Below are 27,865 nucleotides of genomic sequence, written 5' to 3'. Positions count from 1 at the left end.
GAGAACAAGAGAACAAATGTACGTCCACAGAGCAAGTCGTTTTAAGTACTTAGAAATCAAGTTAGTATACTATTAAATAAAGCACATTCTATTCTTCTACCTTGACAAACGCTTTCCCTAACCTGGAAAACCAGTTTCAAATTTACAGTTCTTGAACTCCTCAGCAAAGTGCCAGAATTTGGCAGTGTGGACAGAGCCAGCTTCCAAGTCCTCTGCCCACCCACCATACCCAACCTGTCCTAGTTAAGGGGCTTGTGGATGGTGGCAGGTTGACAGACACCCCAGCCCACATGCAAGCCACACCTCACCTCCACTGCTCCATAGCCACCTCAAACCAAGGGGGCTGCCCTCAAAAATTACACACTGGGCAACAGGCCCACAAAGAAGCGACTGCCTTCGGCTCAGGTCATGATCCCAGGGTCCTGGGATCAAGCCCCGCATCGGGCTCCCTGCTCCGTGGGAAGCCTGCTTCTCCCTCACCCACTCCCCCTGCTTGTGTTCCCTCTCTCTGTCAGTTAAATAAATAAATAAAATCTTAAAAAAAAAAAAAATCAGGTTCAAAGCACTTTGGGCATGGGACTCCAGTATTTAGAGCTGTGGGGGCTGGGGGGGGAGCTCTAAGGGCCATTAGTAGGACCATTGGTGAAATTTGAACACGGACTCTATATTCCTTTTTTTTTTTTTAAGATTTTTATTTATTTATTTGACAGAGAGACACATGGCTAGAGAGGGAACACAAGCGGGGAAGTAGGAGAGGGAGAAGCAGGCTTCCCGCTGAGCAGGGAGCCCGATGTGGGGCTCGATCCCAGGACCCTGGGATCATGACCTGAGCCAAAGGCAGACGTTTAACGACTGAGCCACCCAGGCACCCCCAGACTCTATATTCTTAGATAATAATCAAATTAATGTTGTTTCCTGCTTTTGACTACTGTGCTGTGGTTATAAGAGGGAATGTCCTTGGGGCGCCTGGATGGTTCAGTCCGTTGAGCATCTGCCTTCCGCTCAGATCATGTCCCAGGGTCCCGGGATCAAGCCCCGCTTTGGGATCCCTGCTCAGTGGGGAGTCTGCTTTCCCTCTGCCTCTGCCCCTCCTGCTGCTCATGCTCTCATTTATAAAATCTTAAAAAAAAATTAAATTTCTATCTAGAATTAGAGAACAGGTTAAGATCAGGAGAAGCCATCCCCATTGGCCTCCATCTATTCCCTCACCTTTCCCTGCTCTGGGGGACGTGGCGGGATGGAGCACGCCACAAACCTGGAAACGGGAGAGAGGTTGAAACAGCCACTAGGGGGGCATGCTAGGGATGGGAAGAGAATCAATGGTTTGTGGAATTGGTGTGTAAGAATTCATAGGGGCAGATGACTTAAGGCCAAACACAGTTACAGCTGTCCCGGAAACAGAGATGCCCTCCTGTTCAGCCTTTGGTTGCAGGCAAATGCATCTCAGGGCCCGCGTGTCCAATCCTTGGGAGACAACGTTAACCCAAAACCCTCACTCACCCTGAACCAGCGTGTTCTCCCCAGGTAAACTTGCTGGCTACGTTTGACAGAGGTATGCTGGTTTTCGACTTCCATTTCAACTGAGACATCTTGGCGCTGTCCCAGAGTCCCAAGGAGCTCCTCTATGAAGTCACTGCGGAACTCCGAGGGCTTCCACGGTCAGCTGGCCACGTTTAGAACCAGGAGAACGAGACAGTTCCACGTGCAGAACACAAAATGGAACATCAGAATCCATCCCACAAACCACACCACAGAGCCATCTTTCAGCCGATGTGAAGACATTCTCTTTATTGATAAAAGTTGAACTTAAAACAACAACAGGAGCTACAGCACACTCAGACAGGACAAGTATGAGTACAACATGCCCTGTAGGACATATACAGCACAGTGCCCACCTCTCACGGAAACGGTGGGAAATGCGAGGGGGCCTTATCATAAAGCAGGATTCGCCAAAACCAAAAGGCCAACTGGCCCCCACGGCTGGGACACGGAAGGCACAGCAGCTCTCTACGCACTGTCCTCTGCGTGAGCTCTAATTCTTTGACAAGAGGAAGGCTACAAGAGCATTGTGGATGGGGGTCCTTCGATCTAACCTCAGAGAGGCCTGGACTAGATGCAGCACTGTTCAATCTTGGTCCATGGCACAACACAACAGGGTGACTTGGTCAAAGATAAATCTGTTGGGAAGATTTCAACCAGGGACGTGGATACCCAGGTTTAAACATACCCAGGTTAAATCCTATTTCGTGACCTAGATATTGCCAAAATGTTAATTTACCACCAAACAAGACATTCTCCCCAGATCTATACCACAAAGACAACACCAACATACAAAAAGTCTGCTCCCATTTCATCAATAATGGAGACAAAATTTTGTCACACTGTAGGACATTAAAAGTAGAGTGGTTCAATGAAATGTCGTAAAAGGTACAACTCTTTAAAATCAGTTTTATTAAACTAGGTATTAATACTAGAAGGATTTACTGAAAAAAGAAAACAAGGCCAATGGCTCCACATTTGACTGCTTCCCACTCTTTTTGGCTTTCATTTTCCAGGCCAATGTGACTATTTCTACATACAGCAGTTCCTGCACTTGTCAATTTTTCGATATGAGCCTAAAATATGATAAAATTCTGTCATAATAAATATATTTCTCCTTCCCTGGGAAGAAACAGGAGAAAAAGGGGGAAATATTTAGATGCATTCCACTCTTTAGGTAAAGAAAGCTCAGAAAACTCCCACCTAAAAAAAGTGAAAATATGACCATCAATAACTCAGGTTAAAAAACCAAAAGACGCAACAAGACAAAACAAAACCCAAAAAACTAAAAATAGAAGAGGGAAGGAAGATGTTCACAAGTAAAATCTCCTAGGGGCCCCTGGGTGGCTCAGTCAGTTAAGCATGCGACTCTTGGTTTCAGCTCAGGTCATGATCTCATGGGTCATGGGATGGAGCCCCTGTGTTGAGCCCCACTTGCAGCAGGGAGTCTGTTTGGGATTCTCTCCCTCTGCCCCTCCCACACACACACTCTCTAAAATAAATTTTTAACGCAGGTTCAAATGCCAAAGATTTCAAAATACCATGATTCAAAAAAAAAAAAAAAAACAACAGACATTCTCAATGTGCTTCAGTAAGTACTTACCCACCTCCTCCCCGCAAAAGAAAACACTTCTTAAGGACTGGGGGGAAAATATTAAATCACAGAATTAGAAATTCTTAGGAAATTTTTTTAAATTATTTTTATTTCATTCAACATTGAATTACTTCTTCTCTCAGCTTTTAAAATTAATAGGGAGGGTGGTGCACACAGAGGCAAGCTGGGATAGCCTACAGCTACCTGTAAAAAACACAAACAGTTTATTCCATTCAACCATGCAGGATTTAGATTTTAAATTAAAAACAGCAGTCATATTTAATTATACGTTTAACTCTCCCATCCTTTTATAGAAAAACATATAAAATACAAAAAAAAAAGGTGGTATTGGGTTAGAAACCTTTAGAATGCTAAAATTCAGATGGACCATGAGGTATGACAGACCTTAAAATCACTAGCACTACCTCAAAATAAATCAACAGGGCCACCATGTGAGAACTATGAATACAAACGAGGTAAAACTACTGGTGAGCAAGGAAGGGAGGAAAGGAACCTGCAGGTCCCTCAAACCCAACTAGGATAAGCCATAGCAGATCCCAGTGCAGCATGTCTACAGAGTCTTGTACTACACGGCGATTCGGGGATGGGCATAGAGCAGGCCCCCTTCCCCACAGATTCACTCTCCAGCCTGTCACCCACAGCCAACTGCGGTCTGGAAGCAGATGCTCCTCCTGACTTACGCGCAGAAGGTCAACAGTAGCCTAATATTACGTCACAGTGCCTACCCTACATCATTCACCTGACTTCACCTCCGTATGTGGGCGTTTCACCATCTCCCATCATCACAAGAAGGGGGGAGGATGGCACGCTAAGATCCTCTGAGAGACCATATTCATTGAACTTTTATTACAGTATACTGTTCCACTTGTTCTATTATTAGTTGTTGCTAATCTCTTACTGTGCCTAATTTATAAATTATTTTATCATAAGTATGTCTATATACGAAAAAACATAGTACAGAGGGATCAGTACTAGCTGCAATTTTGGGCATCCACTGGGGGTCTTGGAAACGTATCCTCTGCAGCTACAGTGGGACTGCTGTATTAGCAAAGCTCTCCCTGCAGCTGGCGGCCAAACGCATGTTAAACTACTTGTTACTTCTCCTGCCAAAGCTTCTTTTACAAACTTTTTTTTTAAAGTAGGCTCCATGCCCAGCGTGGAGCTCGATGCAGAGCTTGAACTCACAACCCTGAGATCAAGACCTGAGCTGAGAGGCACCTGGGTGGCTCAGTTAGGTGACCAACTCTTAGTCTGGTTCAGGTCATGATCTCAGGGTTGTGAGATGGAGCCCCCATGCTGGGCTCCACACTGGGCTCTACACTGGGCATGGAGCCTGCTTGGGATTCTTTCTCTCCCTTTCCCTCTGCCCCTCCCCACCCTTCTCTCTCCCTCTCTAAAAAATAAAATGACCTGAGCTGAAATCGGGAGTCAGATGCTTAATCAACTGAGCTACCCAGGCATCCCTGGAGTCAAAACTGTTATTAAAACACAGAGAAACTGTACACTTTACAATTTCATTGTCAGAATTTTTTCAAACTTTCAAATACTAAGTGTATGCAGCTGATGCTAAGAAAGATTGTGTTTTTCTCTGAACCAAAGCTGTCCCTCTCCTAATGAAAACTGGCCCCAGGGGCATCATTTGCCAGAACTAGGCACTCCTCCATTCTTTTCTACGATCAGCTTTTCACAGACCTAAGTAACTGCCTCTGGTCCAGAAGGGATCTTGGGGAAACCATCCTTGGCCCACTCACTCCCCACTGAACCAATGAAAACCTGTGCTCTGGAAACCTGGGATGCAGGCCTGGAGGAGGACCGTGGTCTCAACTGCTGGTCCCACTGACTCCCTCATTCATTTTGGTAAAGGTCAGAGGACTCTAGCCACACACCCCCTTTATACACTCAGTCTACCCACTTGTATGCTTAACCCTGGACTTAAACTTTAAGTCTACACTGCAATTTTGTGAATCACACGTTAAGGCTGAATCTTAGAAACTCCTCTCTGCCACCACTGAAAACTAGGAAGAACCATAAAGCCAGCTCTGTTAAGACTTACCCAGATGGGCTAAATCACACCTGCCAACTTCCCAAATCTCATTCTACAACCAGAACTGAAAGTTAGGGTTAGGGTTAGTAAAAAGAATAAATTCCTCTTCCTCCTCTTGCTCATGCCTGCACCCAGCTTATCCCCACCAACAATGCCTGCAGACTGGGGAAAACACTTCAAATAAACCAGGAAAAGGGAGGAATTTTTTTTTAATTTTTAAGGTAAGATGTGACAGAACTGCAAACTGCTGACAGATCACTCTGCAATTCTAAATCTCTCTCTTGATACCATCTACAAAGTTCTAGGCTTTGGTGGCTAACCTGCACTGTGTGAACTCAAAAGTAGGACATCATACTAAATTTTACCTCAACACTGACCACAGGCTCAGGTTCAGTGTGGTTCAAGCCATTACTTCTACTTCCATGCTCTCTGTTGACACCGGCCAGATTTGGGTCACCCGCACTAATCTCATTAGGTTCATCAGGCTTAAAGCCTAGGTTGTGTTTATGGACTATGGTGAACTGTGGTAAACATCACAAAAGGAGCTCCTCATACCAAACCTTGTAAAATACTCCTTAAAGAAAAACTTCTCTAGAGTCACTTTGGTTATAGCAAAACTGTTTCCTGTCCAACACCATATTACATCCAGAGAGTACACCTTGAAGAAAATACAAGTTTTTAAATCAATGAATGTGAATTACTGAATCACTGAATCTTCATTTCAAAGAAAATGGTGAAGTGTGTGTTTAGACTTCAATTTCCCTCAGGAAAAACGGGATGAAAATCATAGTCTGAAAACCTAAAGGAGCTGGACTCCTCAATACCACCACCAAACTGAAAAACAAACAGTAAAGGAACTTGTTACTTATTTTACAAAGTACTGGAAGCCTATCTTAAGCAGTGCCCTCCTGAATTCTCAGGATACAAAAACCCTGTCCTAAACTTTTCAGATCTAGAAATTCTAGAGAATGTCAGCTGATCTGAAGAACCTATGCGGGGCTTTCTAACATTGTGGCTGCTTTTTCTAGCAGCTCATACTGATCCCAACAAGTACCCAGTGAACGAGGCACTTCACCCAACATCATCATCCCCATTTTGCAGGTCAGAACAAGAGAGAACAATTAGCTGAGAAGTCACAAAGTTAGGAGGGACCTGCAAGGACTCAAATCTGATGTTCCCCCATCAGAATCAGACCTGAACTTGTAGGCACGTATGTAAGGCCAAAGTACAAGTCTGAGGGCTACATCAAGTCCAGGTCGCCTGAGGTACACAGTAAAATGCAGATTTTCAATCTTCCGACTCAGAATTTGTGGAGATGGACTTCAGAAATATGTCAGTCAAGTTCCCCAGGTGATTCTGAATCCCATTAGTTTGAGGACCACCAGCCTGAGTGAATCATAAATCCCAATCCAGCCACAGGACCCATGTGTTTACCCTTCCTCAAGCAACAGAGAACTCGCCAAGCAAACCAAACAGCTTACTCAAGTTAACTGCACCAAGTGATCGAACCTGAACTAGTCCTGTCAAGACGTTATAGGCCTCAGCCTAAAGAACAAGGTCAATAGACTTAGGCCAGAGGTACAGAGAGGATCAGCTTCACTCCTTCCAAGGTAATTTCTTAGCTGACATTACCCTATAGTATCTTCACCAACTCCAAGCATGCCTGGAGGTATCTTCTTGCAGACTGCCAACACATGGGGTGTCAAATCCCTTCTGAAGGTGCACAACATTTCAAGGAAGGTAATACCACTAATTTCTAGGGGAAGTAATGTGGATTTAACCCTAGGCAAAACCATCAAGTTGGGTTTACAGAGCATCCATAATTATGGCAAGAACCCTAAAGATCACACAGAAACTACCTCCTACCCATTTATTTCATACTGAAAATGGCAGCAAGTCTCCTTTTGAGCTTTCTTATAACATAGAATTTTAAAAGGGAGGTGAAAATGATGACAATTTCAGGTTATTTCACAGATTCAGACTGTGTTTCACTGCCTTTGAAACATACTTTCGGGGGAGAAAAAAAAGTATCTCCGCATAGTACCCAGCAAGCACTGTCCTGCTGCAGTTCTCAGGAGGAATCCGCCTGAAAAGGCTTCAAGGCTGCGGGGCCAAGCCTTGGACTTCTCAAAGACCTCTCACAGTAACATGAGAATGTCTAACAGCAGGAGGCTGAGAAATGTGCAGAATGGAGAGAAAAAAGGAACAGGCTTAGAAATAAGTACATTTGAAAAAAACAGTGAAAGACTGAAAAGATCACTCTGAATTTAAGAAAGAAGAATCGGTACCTTACCATTTGAACCTAAAAGAATATACCCAACAAGACAAATTTCAGAAGACATGACACTCTTGAAATACAGAATTTTATTTAGAAACTGTTTAAAGTAGAAAAAAACCCTGTCAAGAAAGACCAGGTGGAAAATGGGTTCCCAATAAAATGGAATTTTAGGGCAACAAAAGTCTAAAAGGCCACAAAAGAGAAATAGCACCACTGTTATTTGAACAATGGCTAGTTACTTGCATTTTTTGGCATTGTTAATTACTGAATCTGGGTTTTCCTCTGAATTCCACACAGAGCATGCACTACACAACAATTTTATCATAAAATATCTGCTTTCTACACACATTTTAGGACAAGCTACCACCAGGAACAAATCAATACAAATACATCAGGGGCTGAACAATCTCAGTAGTGGGTGACACACATTTTGCAGAATTCTGCCAAACAAAGGAACTGAATAGGCTAGGGGCAAAGCAAATGAGGAAGAGTTAAGGAATGAAATATTTTAAATATTAATAATTAATTCAGACACGGTACTGTATCTTCTGCAAAAGAAAATTAACATTTAGTAACACGCTAACGCATTTTATCTCCAAAGAGATTAGTGCACTGGCAAAGTATTCCGATAACAGTGGAGGGCGGTGGACAGCAGGTACCGAGAACACCCAGCCTTGCAGATCCCAAGATAGCGATGGCCTTCACTGGTCACTCCCTCTGCCAGAAGTCCAGAAAGAACTTGCAGCGTGACCATCGGCCTGCTGAACTTACACTCTAAGCAGCAAACTTTAAGGAGCCAAAGAGGAGTCCCCAGTGGGCGAGGGGAGCAGAGAAGAGAAACATGTTCAATGTAAACGTAAAAGACAGTAAAATGGGACACGACCCCCATTCAAATCCCAGAGATGTGGGCAAGTCCCCCAAAGTAGTTGTTAGATTTAAAAACTGGACATACCTCATTTCCCAAGAAACACAATACATAGAAATTTCAGGGATAACTGGAAAAATCATCAGAGAAATGTTCAATGAAATTCAAGCTCTTCAATTCAAACATCCCAGGGCTGAAACACACCCTCTATTCATCCAGGCAACAAGGCCTCTTACTTCTTAGAGCAGGGATACTATTGGTCAAGGACACCAAATGGCTTTACAGAGCAACTTTTTAAACTTTCCTTTTGGGCCAAGGTCTAGGTCTTTGAGGATTCAAGCAGCCCTGCAAGGCCTGTGAACAGCAGATTCCAAAGGTCCAGAGGTCTGGCCCTTCTTCCTTCCCAGATACAATGTCAAACATGTAAAATCTCCTGTCATGTTACCTTTTATATTTTGAAATATGGAAGCATATTTTAAATACTCTTAAGGCATTTATTTATTAAAACGTTCTCTGCCAAGATTTCACATTAGCTTAAAATTCAAATCAGTCTTTACATTTCTCTACTGAGGTTTCCACCTCAGTGTATCACATAATAACACCTTCTCCAGCACTCAGTGTTACCAGCGTCCACACGGTGAGCCCCATGGTCAGCCTCTTTGTTCCCTAGGTGACCCAACTAGATGTTAATACTGCTCTGCTACAGGGTAAAAGCTCCTAACTCAAACTCATTGGAAAAGGGGTGAAACTTCTGCAAAGTGCACTTTAAGAAGAGGTACTGTTTTGCTCATGAAAAGAAACCAGTGAGTCCTCTAAGAATAATAAAAGGGGGTATTTTACAGTTAAGCACATGATTTGGAGTGAAGAATTCGGATGTTGCTCTGCTGGTCCAGGCCGTTAATACTCTTCTTGTTCCTCTTGTGGGCCCCCTTCATCAGGTATCACAAAGCCTTCCTAAAACAGGAAAACGAGAGGGGAAAGCTATTACTCAGCACCAAATGAAGGATCAGTTTCTACTGTGGGGCCACTTTCCTCATATTTACAGCCTCTCAAAGTCAAGGGCTCTTCCTGTCTCTACCACACACTTGACGTTTAATAGCACAAGGCCACGTGACCACCACTTTATCAGATAGTGGAACATCTCACAAAAGGCAAAAACTAAGCATAAATTTACCCTCAAAAGTTGATTTCTTAAATATGTCTTGATTATGGTGACGATTTCACACATCATCAAGTTGTACTTAAATGGGTACAGTTCACTACATCAATTCTACCTCAATAAGGTTGTTAAAAAAAAAAAAAAGAAAATATACTCTCAAAAATCCCTGAAGTCATCATGAAAGTTCAGTACCATGCCATCTCCTCTCAATAAACTGTCTATACAGCCAGCTTTTCTTTATGCCTTCCTCTGATCACACTTAAGGACCATGCATGCCATTGTGGGTGTTGTGGGGTTACCCAAAATACAATACCCACAGTAGCCACCAAGACTGATCCAATATTAGTGGCATGGGAATACAGCCGATTCGCAGCTCCCACCTCACGCTCACTCTAGGGCATTCTGGCATCTAGTAATGGCTACCCACCATAAAAATCAGACTTTCCCTTCGACCACCATCTTATTTTTTTTCAACTATCTCTATAGCTGAATTTACTTAAGACAGGACTACACTAAAATAATACTCAGACTAGACCAAGGATCCCTGTATCTTTACCATCTTTGTTTTCATCGAAGCTGGCAAAGAGCAAGCCCAGAATAAGGGTTTATTGAACAAAGTATCATCTTTTCAATCATCCATCTTCATCCCCCGAAATTCACTTGGTATATTTAGAGAACAGCGTTAATGACAATATTAGCATTTCCTTATATTTGTGTACTGCTATACATACTATAAAACACTTAAGATGTAACACTGTAGCTTGATCCTACAGACCTTACTAGGTGTGCAGATTTATAAATAAGCAAAACCATTAAACAATGGAAATAGCAAGATACCAAATCCTAAATATAAGGAAAATCAGTCTCTTCTGATCAGCTAGCATGTCATGATTAATATCAGCAGATTCAGCTGTGTAATGGATCCCGGGGAACTTGACCATAAAGTACTGTGAGGAAATGGGAACCAGGCACACTCCTGGGGAGGAGGAACAAAGATACAACCTGACAGCTCCAGGCAGGGGACATCAAAAAGGGGCCGGGAACCTGGCTCCCAGGTCATGCCTGGGGCCCTGATAAAATGGAGCTGAGAGGTCCAAGTTGCAGGGGATAGAGTAGAGATGGTGGGGTTAAGAGCATTTTGTGGCACTCATCACCTATCAGTGGACATAAACCACAGAAGCAGGGCAAGCCAGCCACCTCCTTGTCCTATTCCTGCCTCAAAGGCTCACAGACCTCAAAGCAGAGGCTGAGGCTGAGGCTGAGCAAAGGTGACCTCTGGATGACTTTGAGAGGGCAAAGTGAAAGTCTTTTGATGAATGCTATCCTGGAACACGACAAGCACCAGCACTGAGTTTGCTAAAACCAACCAGATAAAATGTCTCAGATGGCAAAATGGCAAGAAAATATCCTCATGTCCACACGTACATCTGTAGCATACAGAATGTCCACGATCCTCTGCAATACTGGATTGTTTTCCCCCTCATTCTCCTGGCAAATCAATTCAATGTTCCTTAGCTTTCCAAAGTAGAAATCTCTTTCTTTCTCCAAGTCTTCAACGGTAAGTTTCAATACGTTGACCTGCATAAGACATTGAAAAGGGTGAGATAACTCAGCGTTTATGTACCAATACCATATCAGACAAACTGTTAAGCCAAACGGAGACATGGTCTTCCATCACACTCTCTAACATGGACCAAAACCCACTTTTGTTTAATATCAGTTTTCTTCAGCTCCAGATAAATAATGTAGGCTTGTTCGTGGCCACCTTGACTATAATGCCTCCCAGGAAGAGGCAGGCTACACCAGGAATCATGAGGAACTTCTCAGGGATTGAGAAAAGATCAAGGAGAAAAAACTCTGGGATCCTGAGACAAATACAGAAGCAGAACCCACAACCCAGCCCAGCAAAGTGGCTGACAAGCATAAACTGAGTCCTTACCAGGACACTGGTCAGTGAAATCCAGGTCTTTCTGCCCGTGGAGGTCAATGGAAAGAGAGGGTCTGGGTCTGGAGAAGCAGGATAGAAATCCCAAGGCAAGAGAGGAAGATTGACTAAAGATGACTACTGTTAGCCAAAGACAGCTAGAAGTGAGAGTGGCCTGGGCATGGAGAACTCAAGGGTTCTCACGGGGCCGCCTTATGTTGGGGATGGGGGAGCAATCCATGACTCAAAAGAAGAGGAGAAGGTCCTGGCCTGGTCTCTCTCCCAAGAGAGTTTCAAAAGGGAGAGAAGACACAGAGGCAGGGAGCAGACCCAGCACGTTCCACCAAGCATCTCGTCAGCTCACCACTCATGCTAAAGGAGGCATCCTGCTGAGGGGCTCTAATTCCCCTAACAGGCCAGTGAAGAAATAAATCTCAGTGCTTAGGCCAGGACTCTTATCTAGCCAAGAGTAATAAATGTCATAAAAACTGTCACGGCCCTTTGTGTATTTTAAGCACAGAGCACATCTTCATTCCAGTATATTCAACTCTATGACATGTGAATTTGATTTAACTCTCACTGAAATACAAATTACATGGCATACCATGCAGCATAAAATCCTCATGGGACACAGAGTCTGGGGCCACAGGGAAGGTCAAGCCAGGAAATCAAAGGTGCAGCTACTGAGAACAATTTGGGAAGCAGGGAATTCTGAGAGCCAAAAAGGCACCACAGACTAGTCCAACCTTCTGAACTAGTGGCAAAAACTGAAGCAAACAGCTTCTTTAGCTCCCCCACGGCCTCACAAAGAAGCGAGACATAGCCAAAGGGATCAAGTCCTGTGCCAGGGCGGAAGAACAGCCCCCTTCATAAGCTGCAGTCAAGAAGCATCCAGAGATGAGAACAGGTGTCCAGAACCACCAGGACCATTCTGTCAATTAGTTAATTTCAATGTTCATCATCAAAGGCCTGAACTGACCAAACCAGAATCAAGGTTCTAAAAAGACTTTCAACTCTTCCTTTATCAACCACAGAAATCATCTTTTACAAATAACTCAGAATTTCAATAAAATATACTATAAATACATAAACATATACACACACACACACACACAAATAAACTATCAGCCCCAAAATGGAGTATGAGAGAGAACAGGAGGGCAAGAGCTGGGGTACCTGGGTGGCTCAGTAAGTTATGTGTCTGACTCTTGATTTCAGCTCAGGTCATGGTCTCAGGGTAGTGAGATCAAGCCCCGCACTGGGCTCTGCGTGGAGTCCGCTTCAGATCCTCTCTCTCCCTCTGCCCCTCCCCCAGCTCACACTCAGTCTCTCATTAAAATAAGTAAATCTTTTTTGGGGGGGGCGGGCGAGCTGCCTTAAATCTTGAGTTCTAAGATCCAAGAGTCAGGGAAGAGGCCTTCTAATCCCATTAGTGACTTAGGAGCAAAGGGAAGTCAAAATAGCTTCAAAAGTTATGCTACACCTTGGAGTCCATCACTCATGGTTCACAAACCCACTCCAACTTCCGTGTCCTACACATCATCAAGGACACCAGAACTCAGCCTTCTGGGCCCTACCTGAGGGGCCAAAGCAGCCTTCCTCCGTGATATCATTCAATAAGTATGCATCTACAAGAAACAATTAGTATACACTAGTAAGTCATCAGCTTTCACTCCCCACTCCTCTAAATGCTTACCTATGAGGTTATTAAAACTCTGTGGCTAGTAATCAATGCCACTCTTAAACCTTCTCTTGTAGTAAAGTAATAGCTATAACCTAGGAAACCCCAAGAGAATGCTTTGGACCTGCACTGGCCAGCAGAGTAGCTAGGAGCCACAAACGGCTATGTGGGTACTTAAAAATGTGGCCAACGCAATTGAGACAGGCAGTAAATATTAAACACACACTGGATTTCAAAAACCTAGTACAGTCCTCAAGCATAAAGTATCTCATTGATGATTATTTGTATTGATAACACTTTGGATGCACTGGGTAACGGGTTATTAGAAGAAATTTCATGTGTTTCTTTTCACTTTTTTTTTAACGTGGCTACTAGAAAATTTTAAATTATGTATGTGCCTCACATTTCTGGTTTGCATTCTATTTCTTTTGAACAGTACTGCTCTGGACTCAAATCAACTCAAAGTAAACTTCTCCAGGATGCCTTCAGACTGCAGAATCGCTGCAGATCTCTGAAAGAAACGGACACCACAAGGTAACCCGTGTAGAATATACTGCTGCCCTCTTGCCCTAAGAAGCCTGCCTGGCTCTATTCCCCACATCAGTCATTTCTCTCAGACCTCCACATCTTTGTCAAGGGCTACAAATTCAAATACTTCCAAGGGGCCAGAGAGATCAGGTATATGAGCCAAGGGGAGTCAGTACCAGAGTGTTATAGGTAAGGACTCTGGCAACCTGGAGAGAACCTTAAAAAAGCCTTCATATTAAAAAAAAAAAAAGGAAACCCTGCACAAGCCCAAGTACTCCAGACGCGGGGCTGGGGCCGCTGGCTCAACCCTCCAGGCAGGTCATTGAACCTCCCCCAGACACACTGTCCCTAACTGTGAGACCTCACAGGGCTAACGCAAAAGTGAAGTACTCACTAGAACAATGGCAAACCACTCTAAAAACGTCCGTTATTTTTATTTTTATTATTAACATCTGTGAAGACAAAAGGACTCCCGTGAACTTTTAAAAAGATACTTCAGAATCTATTTTGCTCTATCAAGACCATGGACAAGACCTATAATAATCACAACTGTCTTTTACCCACTGCCATTTTCCCCTTTTATTCCAGATACCACTGTCCAGGGACCTGACATGACATCAGCTCATGTAATCCGCTCAACTACCACGAGCAAAGTATTAGCCCCAATTCACTCAACACAGTGAGTTCAGAGAGGTTAACTGACTTGCCTCATGTCAAAAGCGGCAGAGCCAGGAAAATCCCCAAATCCACACAACCCAAAGCCTGTGCCCCATCACGCAGGACACTACTGCCCAGAGCAGGAGCCCCACAGAGCCTGCTGCATCTTCTCCTACAGAGTACAAGATGAAATCCGGGATGGCCACCCACCCCTGGCATTGGCTTTCAGGAAAGTGAAAAGATTCAATCCCAAAAACACAGGAATCATAGAGCATCCTTTAAAACTGGGCTTAATCAAGAGAATCAGCGAAAAGCAAACAAACAAAACTATAAAGTTGGTGAAAAAATGTCTAAGTCTAAATGTTGTTCAGATCCACAGAGACCTCTGCTAAGTACCTTCAGGATATTTAATCCTGAAGCAAACATTTCAAATCACAGAACTAGTAAGAACAGAAGAGCAATAACATGTTTTCCATACCAGTTCCACTCTAATTTGGATCTCTAGTGACCCAGGATTTCAGCACAGACACCGTGGAATCTTCTTATTTACTATTTAGAAAGGAACTCTCCTTAGGCACCTGGGTGGCTCAGTTGGTTGAGCGACTGCCTTCGGCTCCGGTTGTGATCCTGGAGTCCCGGGATCGAGTCCCGCATCGGGCTCCCCGACGTCGGGCTCCCTGCTCGGTGGGGAGTCTGCTTCTCCCTCTGACCCTCCCCCCCCATCATGTGCATGCACGCTCTCTCAAATAAAATCTTTAAAAAAAAAGAAAGAAAAGAAAGGAACTCTCTTTTATCTTTAGTCAGAGCCAAAATTCAAGAGACACTCTCTGAATCCCACAGAACCCTGAGAGGTGTTCCAGAGGTCTCTGACAGGGTTCTACTGTACGGGCGGGTCTCCCAGGACATCGGTTTCTGTCACACTAACACATTTTAGAAACGCCCGATCCCACTCTTCCACCTGCACCTCCACACTCCCACTCCCCACACAGCACCCCAAGTGCTCACAAATCACGAGGACTGCTTCAGCAGGTGAACAAGGCAGGCCTTCCTCCAAGAACACAGACAGGCCTCCCCTGGTCAGTGTTGCCAAGCATCCTTTCTCCTGAAGTGACTCCTGTCTCGGACAGAGGAGGTGCCTACCTGCTGCATCAATTCAGCTGCTTCATCATCCCCGTTGCCCACACCGGGATTCTTTCGCACCACACCCGGGCCAGCCTTAGGGGTTGCAGTAGTTCTGTGTGTTGCAATGGGCCTCTGTGGAGCTAAGAGAGGAACAGAGCTTTTTTTAAGAGGAGAAACTTCAAGACAAAAAAACCCACCAGACAAGAGGAGGCTGTGACCAACTGCCCTCCACAGCAATGCAGTGAAGGGACCCAACGTAGAGAGCCCAGCATGCAAGACAGCACTCCCATGTTTGCCCAAAGTGGTTTTTATGGCAGCGGAGTTAAGTACCAATTTTAGCCACCATCTTTTGTGTTGGGAAGGAGTCCCTCTGTGAGGTCTTTTTTCCGCTGGGGTAAAGAGGACTACCATCTGAAAGAGACACAGTCATTCTGGCGCAATCTACCTTAACCTAACTCCAACCAAATCTGCAAAGAGGGCAACTTCATGGAGCAAAGGCAAACTTCATGCCAGGAGTGGGCTCACAGTCCCAGCTGCTGCCGGGTGCCCAACATTTCCCATCTGGAAGGTAAGATGCCCCCCATCTTAGAACCTCAAACTCCTTGGCTTAGGAAGAGGAAGATGGTAAAGACTGCTCTTATCACTCATTACCTCAAAACCCGCATCTTGCTCACCTTTTAGAAAGTGGTTAGGAGGATTAGGAGAGGAAAGCAGTGCCCTGACTAGGACTTACAAACTTCTCTATGAGTAGAGCCAAAAGCTGACAAAGTTAAGGAAAGAGTAGTAAAGTTAAAACAATCAAGAATAAACAAGAATGGGCTACCTTGAGATAAATTTATCATTCGTGATTTTAATCATTTATTTAGCAATTATTTTGTAAAGCTGTACACGACGCCAGGCTTAGAAATATCTGATCTTCCTGACACCCCAAAATGTTCAATAATCATAAGGCCTTTCACCCGCAGGTACAGGCACTTCCTCTGGACGATCTCTAGTATATGTTTATCCCCAAGATCAAATGCTTACTACAAGTCTCCACTTGCCTGTTACCCGCATGTACACAGATCCCCATTCTAGGAAGCTAAGCATTCAGTATTTGGAGAAATCAGAACCCTCATACACTCTGCTAATAAGAATATTAAAACGGTGCAGCCACTTCGGAGAAGAGTCAGGTGGTTCTGTAAAAGGTTCAACAGAGGAACCATACGACCCAAGAATTGTGCACCACAAATATATACCTTTGGATTTATACCCAAGAGAAATGAAAACATAGGCCCACACAGAAAGTTGTATAGGAATATTCAAAGCAACATTATTCCTAACAGCTCAAGAGGGGAAACAACCCAAATGATCATCAACTGATGAATAAATAAAATGTGGGGGCACCTGGGTGGCTCAGCCAGTTAAGCATCCACATCTTGATTTCAGCTCAGGTCATGATCTCAGGGTTGAGAGAGCGAGCCCTCCATCAGGCTCCACAATGGGCATGGAGTCTGCTGAAGATTCTTTCTCTCCCTCTCCCTCTGCCCCCCCCCATAAAAAATTAAAATAAAATGTGGTATAGCCATAGAATGGAGTATCACTCAGCCATTAAAAAAAATGAACTGACAGGTGCTCCAACGTGGATGAACCTTGAAAACATTACACTAAATGAATGAAAGCCAGACACAAAGACCACATATTCTATGACCCCATTTGTGTGAAACATTCAGGATAGGTAAATCCACAGACAAAGTGGATTAGTGGTTGCCTGGGATTGAGGGGAAGAGGAAGGGCTGGGGATAAATGGGAAGTGACCGCTATGGGACACATATGAGGTTTCTTTTAGGGAGTAATAAAAACATTCTAAAATTGGTTGTGGTGATAGTTGAACATATCTGTGAGTACACTAAAAAGAATTCAACTGTACATTCTAAATGAGTGAACTGTACGGCAAGTGAATCCTATCACATACACAGTATCTCAATAAAGCTATTAAAATTAAAAAGTACACAATGTCCCTCTCTACTTAGCAGATGGATCAGCCTCTCTCTAAAGGTACTATGGGGCCTTGGGGCGCCTGGGTGGCTCACTCATTAAGCGTCTGCTTTCGGCTCTGGTCATGATCCCAGGGTCCTGGGATAGAGCCCCGCATCAGGCTCCCTGCTTCTCCCCTCTCCCCTCTCCCTGCTTGTGTTCCCTCTCTCACTGTCTCTGTGAAATAAATAAATAAAATCTTAAAATAAAAAAAGGTACTATGGGACCTTAACTAATACTCTTTCCACCTTCTGGAAAAGGAGGCATTAGCATCTGCAGAACATCTGCCCTGCCCTGAAGTATACACATGTTCTACGAATACATGACTGCAAACAGGTTTTGGGAAACCTACCAGGCCAAAACCTTTTAGACGAGGTCTCTAAAAACTGCCTCCCAGATTCTGCTGGCATCATAGCAAGCCAAAGCCACTTAGGAGCTCAAATTTTAGGGAGGGCAGGGAAGCCATAGTAAGCACAGGAAGCTGGTCGGCAGACAGAACGATGATGCAGAGAGCCAAGCACAGTCCCTAAAGACCTAGAAATCTCCTTCAGTTCCTGGGTGTTGAGGTCTGGTTATAACTTCCCATCCCAGGACCCCGTGAAAAAAGTCCTTGTGTTCAAACTAAAGCTCCCTTTTGTGAGCTAACCTGAGGAATTTCTATCCCAAACAACTAAAGAGTACTGGCAAAATTACATAGAGTAACTCATTCAGGCCTCAAGAACAACCCTCTGGGGCAAGTACTGAAATTCCCATTTTACAGAGGAAGAAACTGGGGGGGAGGGGGAGATAAAGTGGCTTAAACAGGGCTAAAGAGACCTAAGAACAAACACAGGTCTGCCTGATGCCACAATCCATGATCCTGCCACATGGCTGGGATTGTGCTCCTTACTCCCAAAGCCTATGGCTGCTCAAAACCCTCTGGTTAAAGGTTGAATGAATGAATGACTGAATGAATACCTGGAATACTATTATTTGGAAATGGCATTTTTGTTTTGTAGTTTTACCTGCACTGCTAGAGCTGAGAGGTTTCTTCGGTTTGTTCAGAGCTGGAGCAACAAGGGAGGGAGCCACTGCAGTTTCTTGACCTTGTCTGGCAGCTACGGGGTCATAGTCTTTTCCATCATAGTTTGCATCAAAAAACTTCTTGAACCACTGAACAAATTCAAAATTGTCCTGAAACTTTCCTTTTACTAATTTGTCCACAGGAATTATCTGCAGAAAAATATCAAGACTATTTAGCCCAAAGCAAGAGGTGTTTGGCAAGCATCAAACGTGTCCATGCATCAAATCAGTATAAAGCTCTGCCAAAAGGAGAAAAAAAAATTTTAGAGGCAAGAACTTAGTGCTAAGTAAGCCCCTGAAAGTTTATAGAGCAAGTTTCAATCCGTTTGCCTTCCACAAAGTACTTAGACCTGCCAACCCACCTCCCAGTCTATCAAAAGGAATCAGAAATGCAAAAGAACACATCATATATATTAGTCACATACACACATCCGAGCACATAGTAAAACATGTCATTCCACTGAAAAAGAGTAATCTCCCCAGGCAGCTTGCATGGCCACAATGCCCGTCACAAAGCAGGAAGCCCAGAGCACAAACCAACCACAGGTATCTACAATGAACTGTGTTAAAGAAAATTCGGTCTTATCAATCATTATCTCAATAAAGCTGGAAAAAAAATTTATCCAGAAAAAAAAAAGGAAAAATTGTCTTAAAAATAGGTCAAGGTACATAATTTGTCCCACAACAGATTTCTACAAAATGGCATGGTGTGTTTTTTTTTTTAAAGATTTTATTTATTTGAGGGGGGGGGCACGCAGGAGCACAAGCAGGGGGAGCAGCAGAGGAAGAGGAAGAAGCAAGCTCCCCACTGAGCAGGAAACCCAATGAGGGGCTCGATCCCACCTGAGCCAAAGGCAGACGCTTAATTGACTGAGCCACCCAGGTGCCCCTGGTATGTTTTTCAAGTAATTCCAGTCCTAATTAAAATATAACCCTGTAAACTTTCTTATTGTACAAGGATACTTGTTATCAGGTATTACTTCAAATTGTTGGACTGGCAGGAAGAGTTTAACTATCTTTTAACTCGTCAAGGATTCCAGTTGCAATGTTATTTTTATAAAAACTAATATACGTAATATTTTGAGATATATCCACTCCTCTGAGCAAATAAGTGTAATTTTAAGAAATTACTTTGTGGGGCGCCTAGGTGGCTCAGTCAGTGAAGCGTCTGCCTTTGGCTCAGGTCATGATCCCAGGATCCTGGGATCGAGCCCCACATTGGGCTCCCTGCTCAGTGAGGATTCTGGTTCTCCCTCTCCCTCTGCCTGCCTACTTGTAATCTCTCTCTAATAAATAAATAAAATCTTTAAAAAAAATTACTTTGTATGATACTGAGACATTTATAAACAAAATGTTATCTGGTACTCACTTCTCAATAATCCCTGAGTATAGCAGGTGGGGTAAAGGGATATCTGAAACAAGCTGGCCATCATTTGATAATCGCTGAGGTACATGAGGGGATCATCACACTATTCGCTCTACTTTTCTATACTTTAGAAATTTTCCTTGTTCAAAAAAATAAAATACAATTCTATAAAAAGAAAAATGACTGTACGTAAGTAAACTACATCTATCTAGTTTAAACTAAGCCTGGTACCTAAATGATATTTGTTCGGTACAAATGCATATTTCATATACAGAGACAAAACTAAATTAAAAGAAAAACTGATTTCAAAGTAAATACAGACCAGACACATCACCAGGATGATTAGGGGGTGATTACAAGCTTTACTAAAAAACATTTCCCCCAAAAAAGGCTTAAAAGAATAAACCATTCTCTGGGGCACCTGCGTCATGAGAGTGAGTCCCACATCAGGCTCTACGATCAGTATGGAGTCTGAGATTCTCTCTCTCCCTCTGCTCCTCTCTCCCCCTTTGCACTCTCCCTCAATAAATAAATAAAATCTTATAAAAAAAAATGAATAAACCATTCTAATGGGAGTAGAACTGCTAAATTTTGCGTTAATTCATTATCTACTAATAAACAGAGATAGTATTTGTCCTAATGAAGCCTGGTGGGCTATGTTTCTGGTACTTTCAAATATCCTTAGGGGCAAAAGGGAACTTGACAGCACACATAAGGGATGTTCCTTGTATCCTACTATAAAAAGCAAGTATTTCTAGAATCTTCTCTATTAGAACTACTTATTCTACCATATGGTATGCTTTACAAAAGTAAATCCAGAGATAAAAAGGATTAGATCTCAGACTAATAAAGATTAAACAGTATTACTAAAAAAAAAAAAAAAATTCTGAGTACAGATTTACAGGCTGATTCCTCCAGATACTAGTAACTTCAAAATAAAGAAAGAAGACAGCAAGGGAACCAGGGGTAGGAGGGTACAGAGAAATGCTGCTCCCAGTAAACCCTGTTTTACCTGGAGAAAAAGTAATTATATAAATTATAATTTATTATAATAAATATCACTTTTAATATAATTAAATTATATTAATTTAATTTATACTAAATGGGGGGGTAGAAAATGTCCAACCTTAGTAACAGTTACTAATTAATAAACAACCCTGAAAGAATAAAATTTACTTACTTTGTCAACACCCATTCTCTTAAAACCTGCTTGTAGTATTTTGAAGTTCTGGATGTATTCATGTTCTAGCTTAGCCTGGAATTTCACTTTCTTCAAGGCAATGGAGCCAGGGAACAACATGTCCATAAACTGACAGTAGGCAGCCCCTGAAGGAACAAGAGAAGATTAATACATACTTAGATCATTAAATACTATTATTAAAGAGGCAGGATGAACTGGGGCGCCTGGGTGGCTCAGTAGGTTGAGCGTCTGCCTTCGGCTCAGGTCATGGTCCTGGAGTCCTGGGATCGAGCCCCACATTGGGCTCCTTGCTGGGCGGGAAGCCTGCTTCTCCCTCTCCCACTCTCCCTGCTTGTGTTCCTTCTCTCACTGTGTCGCTCTGTGTCAAATAAATAAATAAAATCTTTAAAAAAAAAAAAAAGCAGGATGAACTGGGGCGCCTGGGTGGCTCAGCAGGTTGAGCATCCGACTCCTGATTTCAGCTCAGGTCATGATCTCAGGGTTGTGAGATCAAGCGCCCTCCCCCCACCCTGGGTCAGGCCCCCCACTCAGAGGGGAGTCGGCTTGAGATATTTTTCTCTCCCTCTGCCTGATTCCCCCCACCTCACATGCTTCTTAGAATAAATAGATTTTTAAAATAAATAAAGCAGGATAAACTTTTACCCAAACCTACCTAACTCACATACAATTTATTTATTTTAAAGATTGTATTATTTATTTGACAGAGAGAGACACAGCGAGAGCAGGAACACAAGCAGGGGGAGTGGGAGAGGGAGAAGCAGGCTTCCTGCCGAGCAGGGAGCCCGATGCGGGGCTCGATCCCAGGACCCTGGGATCATGACCCAAGCCGAAGGCGGACGCTTAACGACTGAGCCACCCAGGCGCCCCCAACCCACATACAATTTAAAAAGATGTAAAGTTGGGCACCTGGGTGGCTCAGTCGGTTAAGCGACTGCCTTCGGCTCAGGTCATGATCCTGGAGTCCCAGGATCGAGTCCCGCATCGGGCTCCCTGCTCAGTACAGAGTCCGCTTCTCCCTCTGACCCTCTTCCCTCTTGTGCTCTCTCTCTCTCAAATAAATAAATAAAATCTTTAAAAAATAAAAAAAAAAAAGATGTAAAGTGGACCTATACTGGGGTGCCTAGCTGACTCAATCGGTAGAGCATGTGACTCTTGATCTTGGTGTTGTAAGTTTGAGCCCCATGTTGGGGGCAGAGTTTACTTACAACAACAACAACAACTAAAAAAAAAAATCAAGTGGACCACAAAACCCCAAAACGTCATTACCACTTGACGTCAAAGTCAATTTCTCAAAATCTCTAACAGACTGTTTTCACCTAAATTCTAACATACTTGCAATCTGGAAATCTGTGATGAGGAGAGAAGAAATGTTCCTATGTTAAAACTTTATAAGAAACAAGCATGACAATAAAATGACCACTACAAAGAAAAATGAACCCCTAGAAGAGAAAAAAGGGAAACAGGTGATTCCATCTGAGTTTTTGCAAGGACATATCCTCCTCCCCGTTGATAGGAGTAGGGATTTCCCAAGTATTTCCAAGATCCATTCCCTGACCTAGGTTAAACAAATGTTTTTCTAAGATGTTGGTCTCCCTGAGGTTTTACATCTCTAAATAAACTTAACTTTTGTTTATAAACAAAGTTAAATAGAAGAAATTTTTGTGTTCCTTTTTTTATTTTAAAAGCAGCTATAGAAAATTATTACATATATTTCATCCTATTTGCTTTCCAATTCCATTCCTTCCCCCACCTGCCCATTTTTTCCCATCACCACCCCCAGAAGTATTTTCTTGGTGCTTAAAATTTCCATGAATGTAATTTCTCTAATGCCTACCGAACTGCACTCTCCTAAGACAGGGCAGACTTCACTGTGCACTTAGTGCCCTTGCAGGGCTGATGTGCCAAAGAAACAGCCAGGGAAGGAGGCAAGAAATCCAATGACTTAAGCAAAAGGTGTTCTGCAGAATGAGACTGCCATCATATGCATAGTCAACTTACTTTAACTCAGACCAATCTGGCTCCCTGCCAGTTCTAGAATAAATAGTGCCATTATCATTATTTTTGGAAAGAAGGTGCAAAGAGCAGAAGCACTTCAGTGACCAAAGTGGCATTCTGAGTAGAAAAAACCATCAAAAAGTGAAAGCCTGATTTTCGAGGTGCCCAATTTACTTCCTCATCCAACAAAAATATACTGAAGGAATTCTGTGTACCAGGCACTGAATTAGCAATATTTATATTTTTAAAATAGGGAAACAAATAGCTCCTAAACTCTAGAGGACAATGACCCAGTTTCTTTAACAAACTAATAGCATAAAGAAGGGTAATTTGTTACCTTTTTTTTTTTTTTTTTTAAGTAGCCTCCACACCCAGCATGGAGCCTAATGCAGGGCTTGAACTCATGACTCTAAGATCAAGACCTGAGCTGAGATCAAAAGTTGGCTGAAGGTTTAACCAACTGAGCCACCCAGGTGCCCCTATTATATTTTAAAAGAGATTGTAAAGTCATAATTTACCAACTGCAATGTACAGATCTTGTTTGGCTCCAGATGCATACAAATCAACTCAAAACGCACACGCACACGCGCATACACACACACACACAAGATAATCTATTAGGCATCTACACTCACAGCATTGTGTTATACATGAAAGGTATTTTTCTGAAACAGCAAAATAATGTGCATTTACTAGATACACACTATTATTCTCAAGCCAGACACTGACTTCCCACTAAAGTCAACCAAAACCACTTAAAAGCAGCAATCATCTGCTTCCCACAAAAAACTTGCTTGGGGCATCTGGGTGGCTCAGTTGGTTGAGCGTCTGCCTTCAGTCAGGTCATGATCCCAGGGTTGAGGGATCGAGTTTCAGCATCGGGCTCCCTACTCGGAGGGGAGTCTGCTTCTCCCTCTCCCTCTACCCCTTCCCCCTGCTCGTGCTCTTTCTCCCTCTCTCAAATAAAATCTTCAAAAAAGAAAAAACAGTTATTTTAGAGCTAGAAGAATCCTTAGAGTCATTATAAATTTAAAAACAGAGGACAAAAAACTGTGGCCCAAGACCACAGAGGCCAGAGACCAAGCTTGGGACCAGAATCCAAGTATCCTGACTCCCTGTCCACTGCTCTTTTCCACAGTGCCACCAGACTTCCTCTTACAACACCCTGTAGTTGAATAAAGAAGCATTTCCTGGATGGCGGGGCAGGGAGGGAGGCTATGCCATGCTGTAACTGGCTGAAATGGAGAGATGATACATAAAGAAAAACATTAAAACCTCATTAAAAATGAACAGAGCAATCGGACAATTCACAAAAGAAATATAAATGGCTAATAAACACATGGGGATTCATCCTAAGGAAATAATTAAAAAAGAACAGGGCAAATATTCACTTATGAAACTGGCTATGCTAACTTTATTCACAGGAGTAAAAAACGGAAGCAACCTTTATGTCCAACAGTAGGAGCAATCAATTAGCACACCAGCTGCCTGAGAGATATTATGCAAGCATTCAAAATACATGTTTTTTAATTTGCGGGGGAAACTCAAGATCTAATGTTAAAAAAAAAAGCAAGATACAAAAACATACCCATAAAATGTCTTCATATATATAAAAATAGCCATTCTAATATATACACGCATAGAAAAAAAACACAATGGGGACGCCTGGGTGGTTCAGTCAGTTAAGCGTCTGCCTTCAGCTCAAGTCATGATCCCAGGGTCCTGGGATCGAGTCCCACATCAGGCTCCTTGCTCAGCAAGGAGCCTGCTTCCTCTGCCTGCCTCTGTCTCTCTCTCTGACAAATAAAAATCTTAAAAAAAAAAAAAGAAAAAACACAATGTATCAGGTTATGCCATATGAAATTACTGTTTTGTAGATCAAAAATGACTGAATAGTGGCCATCTCTGGGGGGTGGTACTGAATGCATTCTGTTTTTTAAGTATTCAATTATGTACTACAGTAAATATTACTTTTTTTAACTTTTTATTTTTAAGTAAACTCTACACCCAACATGGGGCTTGAACTCACCACCCCAAGATTAAGAGTCACGTGCTCCACTGACTGAGCCAGCCAGTTGCCCCAGTAAATATTACTTTTATAATCAGAACACAAAAACGAAGGTAAATGTTTAAAAGAAAAAAATCAGCTCCTTTTCACAAAAGGGCTGAAAACTCCTGGCCTTTAAATGTCCCAACTGGGTAAAGAATAGGTTAAAAAGGGGCCTGCCTTCCAGTCTGCCTTAATAACAAAGATTGGCAACACAAGCAGGGTCCCTCTCAGATGGCTGCTGACCCAATCAATGATCTGTGGCAGAACAGGCCCACATAATCTGTGGCCTGAGGATGCAGACAGACTTAGGACAGGACCAGCCGTATGTCACTGCATCAAATACCAAGTCTCACCAGCTGCTGCGGCCTCACCCTACCAAGTTCTGTACTGCAAGGAGAGAACACAAAACAAGGCAACACCTGATCCAAAAGCTTGCACTCTCTCAAGTGCACTGGCTCTTAACCCTTTCAGGTCCAGAGACCCCTGGAGAATTAGATGAAAACTGCAGCCAACATTCTACACAGAAGAGATGCTTCCCAATAAGAAGACTCCAGGTGAAAAGCTGCCAAAGTTCTACCACAACACAAAGGAAACACACTGACTACTAAATGTAAGCATGTTCAGACTTTAGAGAATAGGTGAGGCTTGAGTCATCTTAAAGAAAAATTTAGAAATAGAGGGCTGGGCGCCTGGGTGGCTCAGTCATTGAGTGTCTGCCTTCGGCTGGGGTCATGATCCCAGGGTCCTGGAATGGAGTCCTGTATCAGGCTCCCTGCTCAGCGGGAGGCCTGCTTCTCCCTCTTCCACTCCCCGCTTGTGTTCCTGCTCTCGTGCTCTCTCTCTGTCAAATAAATAAAATCTTTAAAAAAAAAAAAAAAGAAGAAATAGAGGGCTATGAGGAGTCATTAATGCAGACATTAAAAATCAGCCTCGGGGGGGGGGGGGGCGCCTGTGTGGCTCAGTCGTTCAGCGTCTGCCTTCGGCTCAGGTCATGATCCCAGGGTCCTGGGATGGAGCCCCGCATCGGGCTCCCTGCTCAGCGGGAAGCCTGCTTCTCCCTCTTCCACTCCCCCTGCTTGTGTTCCCTCTCTTGCTGTGTCTCTCTCTGTCAAATAAATGAATAAATAAAATCTTAAAAAAAATCAGCCTCAGGGCGCCTGGGTGGCTCAGTTGGTTAAGCGTCTGCCTCCAGCTCAGGTCATGATCCCAGGGTCCTGGGATCGAGCCCCACAACAGGCTCCCTGCTGCTTCTCCCTCTCCCTCTGCCACTCCCCCTGCTTGTGCTCTCTCTCTGTGTCAAATAAATAAATAAAATCTTATTTTAAAAAATCAGCCTCAAGATATTTTAACATGGGAAAAATAATCCTATTTTAATTTTAAAAGCAGGAAACAAAACTGCCCAGCATATACATGTGCTTGTTACTTAATGTAATGTCTGTAAGAGAAACAGACTGGAAAGAAACCAAATGTCCGTTGTTAAGTGACTGCTCCAAGGAAATAAGAATCTACACAGCCAAAAAAGAAAGGAAAGTGGTATCTGATATACTGATATGAAACATCCTCTGGAATATAGAGTGTGATTAAACATGCTACCATCTGTGTAAAAAAGGAGAAAACAGAACACAAAATATGGACAGATGTTTTTGCTTATACATACACACTCTCTGGAGCAGAAAACTGGGTGGCTAGTTGACAAGGTTAAGGAGGAAACTTTTTACCGTTTATCTTTTTGTTCCTTTTGAATTTTAAACTATTTTGAGACCTTATTTCAAAATATTCAAAAAACAAGAACTGTATATACAGTGTATGTCAATTATTTTTAATAATTATAGCTAAATACTGAAAGTACAGCTACAATAAATGACTTTGGGCAAGTTGTTTAACCTCACTATGCCTCGGTTTCTCCATCTATAAAATGGGGATGATAGTCCTTACCTTCCAGGTTATATATGTAAAGCACTTTGGAAAGTGCCAGGCCTATGATAAGTGCTGAATAAATAAAGCCATAATTAGGAGAAAAAAATACATCTAAAAGATAACACCACCACTAGCTTGTGACATGACAGCAGATTATGGTTTTCTTCTTAATATATTTTGTAAGACTTAATAACTTATAATTAGAAAAGTTTCTTGTCTTTTGTTTTGTTTTAATTAAGACAAAGAAAAACCAAGAAGGTACTTGAAGAGTCAGGCGAAAAAGCTGGAAGAGATCCTTCCTTGAGCAGAGGAGTGACTCAATAAAAATGGTCTCTAAGAAAGGCTGCAGACTACTGTGGTGCCAGAGGAACCCGGTGGGGGAACCCGTACCTGGTGAGGAGGCCACTGTGGCAGCAGTGAGCAAACGGAGAAGGGGCTCGATCCAAAACACCCATCAGAAGACATACAGAACTTGGTGTTTTAGTCTCTTTGGAGGCCTGTAACACTGGAAAAATGGTGGAATCATGACCCAAAATGGAGTGTCTGGAAAAGGGAGCTAACCTGATGAGAAAATGAAGTGGAGGAGGCCTGGTTAGGGGCGTGGTCACGCTCAGAGCAGCATGAGCAATACTGACAGGGCTTTTTTTTTTAAAGATTTTATTTATTTGACAGAGAGAGACAGAGCGAGAGAGGGAACACAAGCAGGGGGAATGGGAGAGGGAGAAGCAGGCCTCCCTCAGAGAAGGGAGCCTGATGTGGGGCTCAATCCCAGCACCCTGGGATCATGACCTGAGCTGAAGGCAGATGCTTAACGACTGAGCCACCCAGGCATCCCATGACAGGCCA

General features: G+C 43.1%; 2 protein-coding genes across 5 annotated transcripts in view; both read right to left on the bottom strand.

The window, feature by feature from the left end:
* Positions 1 to 7,448, bottom strand: part of EFCAB8 (EF-hand calcium binding domain 8) — a 67,335-nt gene extending 59,887 nt beyond the window's left edge. For both annotated transcript variants that reach the window (XM_028118623.2, XM_088026749.1), the window contains exon 1: positions 1,501 to 7,448. In XM_028118623.2, the coding sequence (XP_027974424.1) occupies positions 1,501 to 1,589 (89 nt within the window). In that variant the 5' untranslated portion in view covers positions 1,590 to 7,448. The remainder of the gene's footprint in view (positions 1 to 1,500) is intronic.
* A 99-nt stretch (positions 7,449 to 7,547) lies between these two features.
* Positions 7,548 to 27,865, bottom strand: part of MAPRE1 (microtubule associated protein RP/EB family member 1) — a 30,451-nt gene continuing 10,133 nt past the window's right edge. For all 3 annotated transcript variants that reach the window (XM_028118729.2, XM_028118731.2, XM_028118730.2), the window contains exons 3-7: positions 21,037 to 21,182; positions 18,433 to 18,640; positions 15,431 to 15,552; positions 10,926 to 11,078; positions 7,548 to 9,295 (exon numbers count right to left, since the gene is read on the bottom strand). In XM_028118729.2, the coding sequence (XP_027974530.1) occupies positions 9,239 to 9,295; positions 10,926 to 11,078; positions 15,431 to 15,552; positions 18,433 to 18,640; positions 21,037 to 21,182 (686 nt within the window). In that variant the 3' untranslated portion in view covers positions 7,548 to 9,238. The remainder of the gene's footprint in view (positions 9,296 to 10,925; positions 11,079 to 15,430; positions 15,553 to 18,432; positions 18,641 to 21,036; positions 21,183 to 27,865) is intronic.

Source organism: Eumetopias jubatus, unplaced genomic scaffold (genome assembly GCF_037043125.1).
Source record: "Eumetopias jubatus isolate StellerSeaLion01/CBP00866 unplaced genomic scaffold, mEumJub1_p1.0 scaffold_9, whole genome shotgun sequence".
NCBI classification, from domain to species: domain Eukaryota; kingdom Metazoa; phylum Chordata; class Mammalia; order Carnivora; family Otariidae; genus Eumetopias; species Eumetopias jubatus.
This window is presented reverse-complemented; position numbering and strand designations above follow the sequence as displayed.